This window comes from Falco rusticolus, chromosome 3, assembly GCF_015220075.1.
Source record: "Falco rusticolus isolate bFalRus1 chromosome 3, bFalRus1.pri, whole genome shotgun sequence".
Classification (NCBI taxonomy): Eukaryota; Metazoa; Chordata; class Aves; order Falconiformes; family Falconidae; genus Falco; species Falco rusticolus.
Window position 1 is genome coordinate 50,549,969 of NC_051189.1, and position 15,240 is coordinate 50,565,208.

General features: G+C 42.8%; 2 protein-coding genes across 6 annotated transcripts in view; one reads left to right on the forward strand and one right to left on the reverse strand.

Annotated features, from left to right (window-relative positions):
- LOC119144294 (ethanolaminephosphotransferase 1-like) overlaps positions 1-6,888 on the forward strand; it is a 59,915-nt gene extending 53,027 nt beyond the window's left edge. The window contains exons 9-11 of one of the 2 annotated variants that reach the window (XR_005103044.1): positions 710-892; positions 2,085-2,351; positions 3,119-6,888. Coding sequence is in view for 1 of the 2 variants with exons in the window: in XM_037379431.1 (XP_037235328.1) it covers positions 710-892; positions 2,085-2,150 (249 nt within the window). In the remaining variant the exon portion in view is untranslated. Of the gene's footprint in view, positions 1-709; positions 893-2,084 lie in introns of both variants that reach the window. The other variant, XM_037379431.1, reaches the window with a different exon arrangement.
- MAPRE2 (microtubule associated protein RP/EB family member 2) overlaps positions 5,732-15,240 on the reverse strand; it is an 89,485-nt gene continuing 79,976 nt past the window's right edge. For all 4 annotated transcript variants that reach the window (XM_037379432.1, XM_037379434.1, XM_037379435.1 and 1 more), the window contains 2 exons: positions 14,469-14,627; positions 5,732-8,702 (listed from right to left, as the gene is read on the reverse strand). In XM_037379432.1, coding sequence (XP_037235329.1) covers positions 8,631-8,702; positions 14,469-14,627 — 231 coding nt within the window. In that variant the 3' untranslated portion in view covers positions 5,732-8,630. The remainder of the gene's footprint in view (positions 8,703-14,468; positions 14,628-15,240) is intronic.

A 15,240-nucleotide genomic window follows, 5' to 3' on the forward strand; every position in this document is an offset into this window, starting at 1 on the left:
GGTTTGAAAAATCAGAATGTTAACTGAGTTCATCTCATTACATTTCAAGAACTCACTAAAATTAAGCTAATTGCTTTCAGTCAAACCATGCACCATATATTCATTTTTTTCTGCCATTCTGAGTGGGATCCCTTTCTCTGGGCCCCCAGCTACATCTCCAGGGAGTCCACTGCCATGATGGAGAAAAAAAAATGGTGTGCTAGCATTCTAGCACATGAAGGAGTGCTAGAAAAGAAAAACAGGATTTAAAAGTGGCATATATTACCTTCCCTCTCTTCTAAACAATGAACCAGAATATATTTCTCTCATGCTATGTGATTGAAGTACCAGTACACTCTCCCAGTGATTAAGTGGCGGCACGTTTGATTTGGGATCGCAACTTTACAAGCCTATGTGAAAGCAGGAGGTGGCAAACAGGGTCCCTTTTTGTGAAGATGTGCTTCGGTTTGTAAAGCAAAGCGTGTTAAAACACTCTATCCAGAAAAGAAGTGGCTATTTTAAATTATTTGTAATAAATCCTTTAAGACTCACAGACAACGAGGCACAAAGGTGTATCTATACCAGTATTCTCACCAGAAACAAGCCCCATTTTGAACTGTAGCCTTGTTCTCCCCTCATCAAAAGCAACCCCCAGAGAAAATGGACATACTTTTGCCTAGACTCCCGGGCTGACCCAGCGCTTCTCACCTCGCACCTTTTGCTCCGACAGTGCAAAGTGATCATCTGCCAGATGAGCAGCACCCGGCCGGAGCTTTTCCACTGGTTCCTCTTCCCGCTGGCGCTGGTGGTCTGTGCAGCCATCTCCGGGCTGCTGGGCTGGATGGAAGAAGTGGTGCTCGCCATGTTCACCGTGCTGGTCACGGCTGCCCACGTGCACTACGGTGTCTGTGTGGTGAGTGGGCACTTCCAAAGCAGCCACAGGAGAGCTGCACTGGGGTGGGGAGGAAGATGGGGTCTGGGAATGGTTTCTATACTGTGTAGCTGGGGCAGTGCCCAGGAGTCTGCATGTTCAGTTATGATTTTTTTCTTTTTTCAGCCAATTGTTTTATTTAGTCTAAGGTTAAAGTAAAAAAGTCAGCTTACAGCAGGCAGTGCCTTTCTGCACATGCAGCAACTTCAGAGACTTGAATTATTCCAATGTAGCCAGTTGGATTTGGCTTTAAACCATCACCATCAGAATACTTACGGACTAGTTTTATGTAGCGTTCTGCCCACGTAGCATGAATGTTCCCACCCCTTCTTTTCCCTTTCTTCTTTCTGAGGTTACTAGACTGAACAAATAGGAAGGTAAAATGCAAAGTGACGTGAGTAGAATTCATAAAATAAGGTTAACTTTGCTTTGAATCTGCAAGCAAAATAACTGTCCCAAATTCTAGTCTTTTCTTGGCCCTCTGTTAGCATCTCTCAAGCTAACAGAGAGCTCTCAAGAAAACCATCTCACAAATGGTTTTCCAGTTCATTCGGTCTTACCAGTGCATTTTTGTGTCTGTTAGATATCAGTTTTGTCATTTATTGTCATATGAATTACTGCTTAAATTCATTTTTCCTCAGTTAATGCCCTCTTTTCTAAAGATTATTGTCAAACAGTCCTTAGGAAGGTTTCTTAATGGGGATTTGCTTTGAGAGAAAACACCTTGCATGGCAAAGATCTCATTTCACAGGGAGCTGGTCAGCATCTTTTATTTAAGGTACAGCACTGGGATGTAACGATTTTCCTTTGAAAGAAGCCTTTTGCCAGCAGACATTGGCATCATAGTAGATTTTACCCCAGTATCAATATAGGCCAGTTGGCGAAGGTCAGACCTGCTCAAAAGTCACTACTGACCAAGGGGGCCCAGGTCAGTCACAGTTTATGTCATCTGTGAGTCTGGTCTGTAGTGATTTAACTTCCCATCAGTGTGCCACAAGAGGAAGGAATGACCACAGTGCTCTTGCTTGAATACTTGTAGGTTCCTATGTACTTGCAGGTCCCCAAGTACACCAAGACTGTGGTTGGGTCCTCCCTTCTGTGACCGGCAGAAAAGCTACAGTGAATTGTGAAGCACGTACGAACCTGGTTGTTAATCTCCATGATTTCTCTTTAGGGGAGGCAGCTGAGTGAGCACTTGAACATTTACATCTTTTCCTTGAAGAAACGTGTCCACGAGTGAACACCTGTGCTATGATCAGACTGTAACACTTGACGTGGAGATTCACAGCTCTTCTGATGTGATAAATAGTTGGAATTAATCTGATTAAAATAACCAAAGAATAGAATAATCCAGATATCTGAACCACTGCAACCATGAGCTATGCAGCAAGATGCTTCATCTCAGAGGAAGATTCCTGTCCAGCAGAGAAGCGTTTACCAGGTTGTTCTGCTGCTAATATGTATTCTCTTCACTAATGCCATGTTGTCTTCCTCCTCCTTGCCACTGTGTCCAAAGTCCTGGATAAACCCATGCTGGGTTACATGAGATCTTTGATGGTTTATAACCAGCGCTGGTTTTGCCCAGCCTAGTCACCAGTGGGAACCCAGCAATACAAGCCCTCCCTGTATGTCCTTCCCACTCAGTCAGCACTGCCTGGTTCATTTTCCTTATTTATTTTCTCACAACTCATTTCTTCCATACAGCCTCCTGAAGGGCTTATGCCTATTCAGTCTTTTCCTCTCCTCAAATGATTGTGTGAAGAGAAAGAGCTCAGAAAGCTATGGATACAGTAAAGTGTTTTTGAAACATGATTTTTTTCCCCCCAGCATCAAGATGAGTCTAGGCTGACCTGTATCTGTCAGAAATGCAGGCTCTGTACAGCAGCAACTGGCCTTTAGACTTATTTTCTAGGCAGCAATAAGCGCACTGTTGATATTTCAGTAGCAACAAGCAATATACCCTACAAAGGTAACCAGCTGAGAGTAAATTTAGCCAACAAACCTTTGAAGATTCTCATATTTCACTGCAAAACTAGTCAAACATCACCTGAGTGCAAAATGCTAAGCAAATCATCATTTGCCTGTGTGCTCAAAACAAATTCTTGTGGTTTTAGATAATGACAAAAAAACCAGACAGACAAGAAGAGCTTTTTTTAAACATTACACATTTGCATGCAGATGTAAACTGCTCACTTCATCTACATGTAGGTTTTGTGTGTGCTTTGGAGGAAGGAGTAAGAATTTGAGTTTCATCTCTTTTCATATGCTGCCTTAGCCAGAGGGACTTTGTGGCCTTGAAGCGCTAATGAAACAATCTGTCCGCTTTCCCCAAGGTAAGCATTAGATTACATTTCTTGCACAGAGAGATGTGATTGATGGACTGCCGTGTTTATTAAGTAGTTATATCTTGCTTGCCAGAAGCAGGGCAGAAGCGTAGTTGGGCTGCTGAGCCTTAAGTTCACTTTCTTCAGTTCTTAAACCATTTCTCTGGCCTTATCGCTAGCCTGATCATTTCCCCCCCGGTTAACATACCCTTACATCAGTAGCTCCTATTAATATTTCCAGCTGAGAACTGACTAGTCATATCTTTGTGAATAGCTTCAGAAGGTTTAAGTTTGTACCACCCGCTACAGTAGTTGGCCTACCACAGCGTCCGTAGGGCTGATTTCCCCTGGCAGCTCTTGCCACGAGTACCAAGGGACAAGCCTGCACATCAGCTTCCCCTCTTCGCAAAGCAGAAAAGCCACGCTGGCTTGTAAAGTTTCTTAGGGTTTGAAAGTACGCACATTCCACCTACCAAATGAGCATGTTGAGGTCCCACCCCACAGATGAACACCATGCTACAGGCACAGTTCAAGCAGCTGAAGGTTCAGGTTAGGCAGAGGACACAAGGTCACCCCTGTTAATGCTGGTTTGGAGATTTTGCCAAGAGCCCTGCAGGGAAGGGAGGCTCACGCGCCCTCCAGCACCGGTCCAGGGCAGCAGCTGGAACCAGAGGCTCTTCCAGCCTTCCCTCCCCACTGGTGCGGTGGAGCGTGCCCCTGCCCTGCCTGAGCCCAGGGAGCCTTGGGTCTCCACAGAGGCACTCCCTAACTGCCTGAGGACTCTCATCGAGTAAGGCTGACAGCTGTTTTTTTAATAAGGGTTGCTAAAAAGCCTGTTCTGACTGTGTTTGAAGGGGAACGACGAGTTTGATGTAGGCATGCACACAGCAATCTCACTGATGAAGTTAAATACTACATCTGAGACCAGGTACGCTGCTGCAAAAGTCTCACGTATTTCAGTTTATATTTAACCCATCCATGAAAAGTATTTAGAGGAAGTCCAAACAAGAAGAGAATAATAAATTAAACAAAAATACCTCTGGATTGAATGTGGTTGTACTGGAGGAACTCTGTGGACAGGCTTCCCTTTTCCCTCTGTCTTGCACTTATTTATGAAACAGTTGGAAATAAGGGTCACAGAAGCGGCACAATTTGGTGCACTGTAATGGAGTATTTTGAAATATTTCATTAAATGGAATTATAAAACTTGAGCTGCCACAACCTGCCTGCACTTGTACCTTTCTGAAGAGAATTACGATATCACTGTTAAAGGAAACTGAAGCTCTGGCCAGCTTTTTCACATTCTATATGAAGACATGGCAAGTAACTTTCTTTTTCCTTTTTGAAGCAGCTTCTCACTACAATCTCTCTAAAGACAAGTATAAAAACAGATCGTGTATTGCACAGTGTATATATTGAATTGTTAGTCATCATAGATGGCAACTGGTTCAATGAACGGGAATAAAGATGCTTTCTTCATAAGGCTGTATGGTCAGATTTATCGCACAAAGTCAGGTAACAGTATGTAGATGACCTAACAGTCTAACAGTTTTTTTTGGTCACAACATTGTGGCAGAAAGTTTTCAACTATTTGAACTAGAAAATATATATATAACATAATTTTTATGCTGTTGAGCATTCACACTAGCCCAAAGACATGCCTCCCCCCAGTCTTATGACAAGCATCTAAACTAGTGCTGTTCTCCCAGGTTTGAGTGCCTGGGCTGGAAGTGGGCTCCTCTGGTCCCTGGTCATCCTGCCCACCTCTACCAGAAACCTTCCCTTAGTGGGGCTGGGCAGTGGTTTGGCCCCAGCCCCAGGAATGCCTGAAGGCAGCAGGGGGGCCCAGGCTGACCTCTCAGTGGTGGCATACAACCAGGCAACTTCAACGCATGGCAGAAAGAGGTCCTGACCCAAGGCTTAGAGTCCTGGAGATTTAGCAGCAACCACTGCAGCAACATTGCTTGTGCTGCAAAAGATCAGAGATGTGAGAATTACAATGAAGTTTTCCCCTTTTCTTCCAAACCCCTAATATTTTAATCTACAATGTGGGTGGCTTTTAGGTACTGCACTGAAGATTTATCCCTTAATACTTGGCCATTGCAAGAGAAGTCCACTGGGAGCTTCAGTGCCCTTGCTGTACAGCACTTTCTTTGCGTCCCGGCTGCTGCAGACTTTGCTTTTGCTGTATCAAAACTGCGATGCAACAAGAGATTTAGTACTCTGAAATGAAAAGCATTTACCATAAAGAAGGATGTTCTGTTTACATGCACATACATACGTGCATTTTCTTTTTTGATTTGTAGAAGAGGATCCAGCTGCTGAGCTCTTGGGGAAACAATACCTACACAGAGAATAAGTGAACTTTTTTTTTTTTTAAAGCAACTGCTTTTTTCTTCCTCCTCCCATATGTAGTCACTAATGAAACAAAATTACATATTTAAACCAGAAAAGTAATATTTTAGAATGTTTTGAATAGTCTTTAGAGCTAGACAGATTTTAACATATATTTTTTTATTAAATATGTAAAAAGATAAACGCAAGTCAAGTTATTCACATATTCAGACAAAAATCTACTCTACCATGCGACAATTTGTGGATAATGTAAAATGACCAATACATCTGGAATAAGACTTCTTTGTATCTATTATGCCATTACTTATCTATTTATAATTAACAATACATATGTTTACATTCCTTTCAGTTTACATTTAATATATAACCAAAGCTTTATGGTGTGCTATTTAGTAAAGGTAATTACAAATGCATATTAAAACCATAACAGAAGAATGGGTTACTCAAAGGGGGTGGGGGGAGAAGGACAACTCTTTCCCCTTTCAGAGCATCGCTCTCCCCTCAGCACAGCCAAATTTCTAGTGCCCACAAGGTACTTCACTGCCCCGGCTCCCTACATCAGTCACTCCCCCCTTGATGCAAACAGTGAGAGGGCTACAGTCCTCAGACCAGAAATAGGATATAAGGAATTTTCAGGAAATGAAGTTCAGCTTTTTTTATTGTTTATTATTATATGTGCTTCAAAGAGAAAAATGAAGAGGCGCGCAACAGTCTGGCTATGAACACTCCAGGGAGCTCAGCAACCCCAACCATTTGCACCCTTAGAAAAACATTTTCTCTTGAAGTGCTCTCCATGCGTCTGCTCAAGTATTGGCAGAAGGATGAACGGCAGTAAGCAAAGACTGGTGCTGATGAAATTAAGTTTATAGCCTGATCCCAAACTCCTTGCCCCAGTCAGAAATCTCATACAGGTTAAAGGACATTCTGGAGTCTGGAAAAAAATTAGTAACTGCTCTTCAACAGTATTATGAAGAACTACCGTTTATTACAATGACAATTGTAATAAGTACATATGTTCTAATAAACACAAATACAACGAAAACGACAATTCCCCCATTTGTGGTGACTCTTGAAAATACTTATTTTTGAATATGCACATTTTTATAAACCAGACCTTATTTGTAACCACTTGAAATGGGAAAGGAAAGCACTGGCCTGCAGGTCCCAGCACTTTGACTTCATCACTGGGAAGGATGCGAGGTCAGTGTTGGAGCCAGGGATGGGAGACATTGAGCCCACAGGGTCCAGAAACTTTCTGGGGCAGGGGGAGGATCAAGGAACTGAAAATACCTGTTCTAATGCTTAACAGTATTTTATATATCATCTGTGGTGCAGCACAACAGCAGGGTGCTCATGTTTAACTAAGAGCCACTTAGCTGCAAAAGATTGATTAGGGACAGAAAACTGCGTATGTGTGTGTGCCAGGGGGTTGATTAATTGAAAATCTTTCTATAGAAGCGTAAGCTGGGAGCTTATGCTTTAGGAGCCTATGAAGGTCTAAGATGATTTAGCTGTTCAACAGGCTTTGGAGTTTTTCAGTGGCTGCCAAGTGGGATGGGACTACCATGTACCTCCTAAATCAGCATAACAATCCAGAATTCAGAAAATCAAGTGAGAGACCAAGAAGACCGAGCATTAAGTACTCGGAGAGACTACAACACGCAGTTTTATGGGAAAAATAAGGAATGCTTTCTATACTTCAAGATACCTCTGTTTATAAAATACCATCGTTTAGAACAGGGTGGTGGGACTGCACTGGAAGGGAACACTCTCCCTGCAGACAGCTCCAGGGCAGACGTGGCTCTGCACCGTGCCAGCCTCGCCAGAGGAAGGTCAGCCAAGCGCAGAACCGGCTCTGTGCCCCTCAGTCATCTGGTTCCCCTCTGATGTGTGCTCCGTCTCCAGAAGGACTACTCACTGCCTCTCCACGCTTTGGAAGCGGCCTCAACGCCTGTGAGGTGTCCACCACCCACTTAAAGGGAGCTCAGGGGGGCTCACGGCTAGTGCTGTTGTTGGTTTTTCCCCATGCCTTGCACTAGTGAGGAAATTTCTGTCTTCCATACTTGGCTGGGCTGGGGCAGCAGAGAGGGGAAGGATAACAAAAAGAAATGGCTGGCCTACTTTGTTGTCTTCTGAGGGGTGGGAAGCCAAGTAAGTATGACAGCAGAGATCTTGTCCTGCAGCTACGCTTGCACCAAGGAGATCTCTCTCCTCCGTCAATACTGAGCTCTGCGGAGGCAGACCTGCAGCTGGGGGCTGGGACTGGATTCCTCAGGAAGGAAGAAAAGCTGGGAAATGTCTATTGACTAGTCAGGAAACTGGGAGGGTTGTCAAGAAACTTAAGTGGATGTCTGTTCCTCCAGAAATAAGCCAAAAAACATACCATGCAGCTTTCTAACAAGCTTTCTAACACAGGGATTTAAAATCTCTCCTAGGAAACAGATGCTCTGCCTTCCATTCTGTGAAGGCAGGAAAGGAATAAATGTGAGCAACATGAACATTTTCCTCCACAACACACCTCATCATTATGGCTTGAGTATGACTTCCACTACATCCCTTTATTCCAATTGTTTGACCGAATTTATGCCCCACGGCAGATGTACTAGAAAACGCGAAAGCACCACAAAGTGAGAGACACAGCTAGTGGTACGGTACTTCTTGCCACACAAAATGCCAATATAAATATGTTAGAACAAGTTACAAGTGTATCATACTTAAGACGAAAAAGAAAAAAATAAATATATATATTTTTTTAAAGAGCAGAACAAATCTCAAGCAGCCAAGTGGTGAAGTTGCAGTGATGTACAGTAGGTGATGTAGCCCTACAACCTCTTGGGAAGATACACTGAAAGAAGACGTCTGCAAATGCATCTTGGCAAAGTATGGGTACAGAATGCAGTGGTTGGCTGGCACTCACTATGGTACATAAATGTTAATGGCAGACTGGGAGTGAACTGATTTCAAGTTTGAGGCCGCACATGTTCCATTCTCCAGAAGAAAGTTCTCACACAAAATGAAAATTGTCAGAGACGCTGGGTGAGTCAGTACTCCTCCTGCTGCTGGGGCTGTTCATGGACTTGCTCCTCACCTTCATGCTCTTCTGTGTGGCTCTCCTGCAGGGAGAAAAAGACCCCAAAACGTTCTTCAGCAGGAAGCATTCCTTATAGAATCTTGCCCTGTGGTACTCACCACAACCTAAAGCTTAACGTCTAATTTTCATGCGCATCAATACGAAATGAGCTGTTACCTGAGAAAAGCAGCATCTTGTAATATTACAATAAACTGCATTTACTTTGCTTTTAATCAATGCATATGCAGTACTGGTACTTCCCCAGAAAAAGTGTCAGTTTTCAGCATCACCGAGTATTAACTGTTCTGGTGAGTGAACATTTTCAATAGCTAGACAGGGAGATGCTGTATCGTAACATCCCGATGCCCTCCCATTTTCAGTTTGTCCAAGGATTTCTGAGCCTGTCTGCTGTAGTTTTCACACAATCTTCACTCTAGGTTTGTATCACTAAATGGACAAGACACTCCTGCTATCACCTGCTTTAAAAATTAAACTCAGCCTCCTTTTTGAGGTCAGACATCATACTTTCCCAAAATAATATACTCATGCTAACATAGATCAAAGTTTACCAAAACAGTGATTTTTAGCTGTATCCAGAAAATGCAACCAAAGACTTGCAAACACATTTTCTTTGAAAAGAATCGAGTCCGGTATTTGCTCATTTATAGAGCTAATGTTAAAAGCGCTAATCGCTACTGAACAGTTCCCTTCTGTAAACAGTTCCAATGCACAGTATTTTCCAGAGCTGTCTCTCTGAATGTACCTTCCCACTGGGAGAAGAATCCCTGATGGAAGGGAACGGTGGATCCTCACTGCAAGCGGTAACAGTTTCAAACAACTTCCAATTCAGAGACAACAGACCTGGTCCCTTGAGTTGATCTGGATGTTATCAGACCTCAAAAAAGTCTGGCTGAGTCTTAGAGCATTCTGGATTCCCACAGTAAGTGCAGCTGCATTTACAGCTGTCCTCTCAAGTGGCTTCCATCATTCTGGAGCACGGTTCACCGAAAAGATTCCCCCACGTGTACCCTCTGCCCTGCGTTACTGGTGCTCCGCTGCAGGAAGCTCCAAAGGAGAGCACTTTTCCAAGATACTGGGCTGCCATTCAAAATGCAGCACCCTGATACGGTACCTCTGCAGAACTCCCCTGGCTCCCAGCAATTTTTGTCAGAAGCAAGCAGCTTGAACAACAAATTTCAACAAATTGATACTGCTAAGTTTTCAAATTTGAGGCAAAAATTAAAAAAAAAAAGGGAGACTGTAATTTGAGTTTTTCCAGAGTAGTGCAGAGCAGCTTATGCAACAAGAAAATTCCCTTCTGGCAGGAAAATAACTCATATTTCTAAAGGGCAAGAACAGGAGAATAAGGTTCCTAATATTTGCTGATACAAAGGAAATATTCAGTTGTTTACCACATACAGAAACAGCCAAATTTCAATTGAAAGCAAGCTTATTATCACTTGGGTGCTATTTTCAAGGTAGAAGCCACACATGGCAGTCAGGACAACTGTAGTTGAGCACCTATGGCCCCTTGGGGGCAATGATGCCCTTGTTACATACAGTGGGTGCATCGTGTCAAAACAGCTTTTTGTTAGCATCTAGAAATCACAACTTCTGTAATGGGCTGCAAGGGTGCAAGACTTGCAGAGAGCAGGAGTTTCACAGAGAGAAGCTGACAGCTGTGAGAACATGACCCTGCCTTACAGAGTGAGAAGACTGAAGCTTGTTCAGCCGCAGTGAGCTGTGCTCCCTTAACCCCATCTATCCTGACCCTCCTTAAGTGTTTGAGGTGACCTGCTCTGCAATGCACCTGTTCCATAGGCTCTGTGTATGCAGAGTTTATGAGATACCCCTGTTAGAATGCCCACCCATGCAGAATCTGAAGGTCACATACATGCTATCTTTTCATGCATGTAATAGGAAGAGCCTCTAACCACAGGGAGTGGCTTGGGAACCTACTCTGCAGCTCTGAAAGAGGAGTGGTGGTTCCTCTCTTGCCAGGCTTACCCTTGATGGAAACTGTACATCTTCCGTGACTACCTTAGAAGTTGCTCTGAGACTTGGACACTTGCTACTCAGTATATACAGCTTGTACAAATACATGGAATAGGAAAGACAAGAGTCACCATGCCTAATTACCTTGGGACTGTGGAATCTCCTTGAATAGCATCCCCTAATAAGGAAAATAGTGGAAGATCTATTTAGAGCACTTATTTCTGGCTTGGATCACATAACCATGGTCATCTCTGTTTCACATGATGAGAGGTGCTCTCCTGACTCTTCGATCCATCTGTCTCAAACTATTCAGGTGTGCCTGTAGATTGAAGAGCTAAACTTTTCAAAAACCAGCTGCTGGGGTGGAGAAGGGGGAGGGCTTTTCCAAAAGCAGCAGCAGATGTGGTAGCTGCCACAGCAGAAAAATACAAAGACAACTACATTTTGAGCAATTGCTTTGGAAACTTGAGCTGAGCAGCTGATAGCTCAAACATCAGCCATGCATCTAACTTTTGCATGAAACGAACCAGAACAGCCTATGTAGGAGAGCAAAAGCTTTCCTACATTTTTGTTTTATGCCAAGACCTACATGGCTCTGGGTTTCATAACTAGACATACAGCCTCTTCAGTCTGAAGCTCTCCTTCTGTAACACCACACAGTCAGATGCTCTACATACCCTCCAAGGTCTCAATACTGCCTACAGCAGTCATAACACAGGTGGTAGAGGCCACATTTCTGCACCACCCAAACGCATCCTTTTTTAACACCATCCTCTGTCAACTCTGATGTTTTTGATGGAAGTAGGAGAATTACAAATGAGCAATTTGTAATTAAAAGTTACAATGGATTACAGACTGATCAGCGAAACATTAAATTACACTAGCAAATATCCCTCTTGTATAAACAGAGAGATAATGATAAGGTTTAAAACAGAACTGTAACTGGGGAAAGGGAGCCTCTAAAGACAAGGAACCCAATGAATTTATGTTTGTGCTGTAAGACTCAAAAACTCACCAAAAATTAAGACCCCCAAGAAAGTAATAAAAAAAAATTAATCAGTCTTAAAGATTTACCCTTCGGTGAATCAAACAAAAGAGAAATTTATGAAGTGTCATGGCTGAAACTAACTATGACTCAGAATTCCCCTCCACCCGTGACACGAACCTGATAAAAATCTCTTCAATGCAATACTACAATAATCAAACCTCTAGAGAATGCTTTTTATAAGGACTAAATTCTATACTCACATCCTGAACCATTCTACACAGAATTCACCTGACAGCCTACAATGCTCACAAGGGACCTATGAGGTACTGGGAGATGCAACCACTTCAACTGCTGTCCAGATTTTTTTTCCAGATTTTTTCTTTTAGAGAGATTAAATTAAGCTTAACAAAAAATTAAGTGTAAAGGAATGAGTCTCCCTTGGTACAAAAACCAGGACACGATTCTCTGTGTAATGTCAAATACAGTAGACGCCTGTCAAGTTACAGCTAGGAAGAGTTCAAGATTGCTATCAAGCAGTTATTGGAAGTACGAACCGAAAACAAATTTAAGTCAGTCACGATATTCAAGCATAAGGCTTTGGTCAGGGATCCCTTGCATGGTACGTGTGAGCTGCATTCCTTAGCATCCCCTTCCTGAAGGAAAGCCTCATGGCCACAATGTAATTTATACATGTGTCACAAACACTGAAAACTAGTGTAATCCTTCCCACCCCACCCCCTTTGCCTCTGTATACTCGAGACACTCCGAAACAGAGATTTTATAAAAATTCTAAGCTGGATTTATGATGAACTCATTAGCAAGAAACCAGGAATGCTGGAACTGCCTGTGGTTTGGGAATTGGGGCTATTTCCCATCTGGGGATTGGGAAAGCCAAACTGCTGTGACTGAGGAATTAACCTGCAAAATGCTGCGAGACACAGAATTTAATTTGGGACAAATTAGTTACAGAGAGAGAAAAAAAACAGAACTGAAGGTCAAAGCAGGGCAATGAGACAGCAAGGTCTGAAAACAAAAAGTAGGCAAGACTTGCATCAGCAAGGGAACCAGTCTTTGGTTTAGTGCTAATGCACCAGGGTCTTTCCTCAGCAAATCGCAGTCCATCTGCTTGGCTGAGGAGGAATGCACCCCAGAAGATAGAGAGATCAAGTCTCCCACTACAAGGTACAAAAAAAGTGTGTGGGAGGTGGCCTCTGTGTTCTCCTCCAGGGGAGCAGTGCTCCCCTGCTCAAGTGACATACCCGGCCTCCAACTGCAAGCACATTTTAGATAAAGGCACAGTCATCGTATGTAGCTCACGCGCAGGCGCAGACGATGCTTTCAACAGAGAAAGATTTGGAGGGAGGAAGGAGATAAAACACTGGGATGTGGACTGAAGTAGAACATTTTGTAATGTGTTCTGCCTGTAAGGAAAACTGCAGGAAGAAAAGCAATAAATGCATTCTTTGGCACAGAATCAATTGCTATTTAAGCCAACGCAGACAGACAGATGTGGTAGGGGTATGGGGAGAAGAGGGATTTTTCTGGCTTTGCTTTATAAATAAATCACTGTTCTTGAATCCAGAAGACATTTTCTCTGACCGCTATATGTATGTAACTCTTCTAGCCTGTTATCACATGCCTGGCAAATTTGTCTTATTGTTTATTCCTGTAAAAATAATGGTTTCCTCCTCCTCTTCCTCTCTAGCACTTGTCCCACACCTTTCAACAAATCCTCTTTCCCCTGCTGCTTCTCACCTGAGCAGTGGCTCCTGTCAGCAGCAAGCTCATGTCCCTCTTGCACTCAACTTGCATTTACGCTCTACTGGTCTTTTCTAGAAAAGCATTTCAGTCAGTAGTTTCTTCAGCGCTACTTTTGACTTAATATTTAGGTCAGCTGATTACCGCTGCAACAGTTTTCTGGGAACAGATGTAAGACAGCCTACAGCACCACAGTACTGCTGAGAGATAAAGTTGATGCTTATACACTCCGGAGTCAAAGCCATCGTCCACTGAAGGGTCAATCGTCAGTACAATGCATACAGGGATTTAGTTAACATGAATGGGAGTAGTTCAGCGAAATCTCCACTGAATCATTATCCCTGAATGTATCTGAGGAATTTAACCAGCGCCCTTTGCAGCTTCTTGCTTTGTTCAGTGTCTACAGTGCTAAGTCTAAGATGCAATGAGATTCTTGCCTAATCTTGCAGACAATACATTTCTGAAATTTTGGTAATAGAGGATTATTGGGTTTGCACAAGGAAGAATTTTGCTTATAACAACAGGATAAAAAAAATGCTAGAGAGTGTTATCTCTGCAGATATAATTACATGTTTGGCAACCTCCACCATATGCATCACAGCACTCCCACATGGACTAGAGAAGGTTCGCAGCTGTAGACACTGAACAGCAGCACCTCTGTCAGAATTTCTGTGATCTTCAACACGTTAAAGAACATGAGTGAAAGACTTTATGCAGAAAGGTAGAAGATGAAAACACAAAGCTAAGGCTCAGAAACATATGAAATCAATTTAAAATGGTGACATACCCCCCCTTCCCTTTCAGATCAACTTCAGCAAACGTAGAATACAAAACCTACAGCAAAGCAGCAAAAACCCCCAACCAGCTAGCATCCTGAATCCCTTCCCCAAGCTGAAAAGTCTGTTGTTTGCAAATGCAAACTTCCTTTTGGGGGGATGAAGCATGGGGATTCTAGCTGCTACAGTTCTGCTGACCTAAATATAGGACATGACCCAATACTGTGCCAATAAATTTGTATAAAATTAAGCACTTTTTTGCCTAAACAAAAGACATTAAGCTTGAACTTACATGTTCTTCTGAAGCATAAAGGACTTCCATTAGCCGATTGACAAGGTCATTATTCTCTCCCCCGTGTTCTTGGCAGAGAAGTTCAATCTCCCTTAATTTGCCAAAGTAGAAATCCCTTTCCTTCTCCACACCTTCAAGTGCAAGTTTTAATGAATGTACCTGCATATAAACCAACACATGATGCATCAACTGTGAGGTGCACTACAGACAAAACAACTCAGTCTAAAGTTATGCAAGCTGAACAATCTTAAATATATATTCAATTCTGTAGCTTAAAATGAAGTCTACTTTTTTTTTCCCCTGAAGTGCTAGATTGAACCTTACACAACAGAGAACAGTAAATCAAGCTCCACCATTACGCCTCTTGGATGCATCTTAACCTTGATCCTTAAAGGTCAATTTTCTCAGTGCTCTTTTATACTGAAACCCAAAGCAGCAGTTCAGGACTAAGGGCTGCTTAAGACTTGTCTCCTAGCAAAGCTGCCAGAAGTGTCACGTAATGGTAAATAATAAAGCTTTCAGCTCAGTACTTGCATTATTTTGCCTGGGTTAATGTGTAGTTGTTGGGAAACCTGCAGTATCTCTTTGCCTAAAAATAAGTAGATCTAGCAGAAAGGCTCAAAGGGAAGTGGTCTAGTTAGGAAATAAAAAGGTCCTCTAGTTGCAAATGTGAGTACCGTTGTGTCATTTTTTCACCTCTCCTTTTCTGCCTCCCCACTTACCATACTGTTACAGACTTGTGTTTTGGCACTCCGACTGACCAGCTGCACCA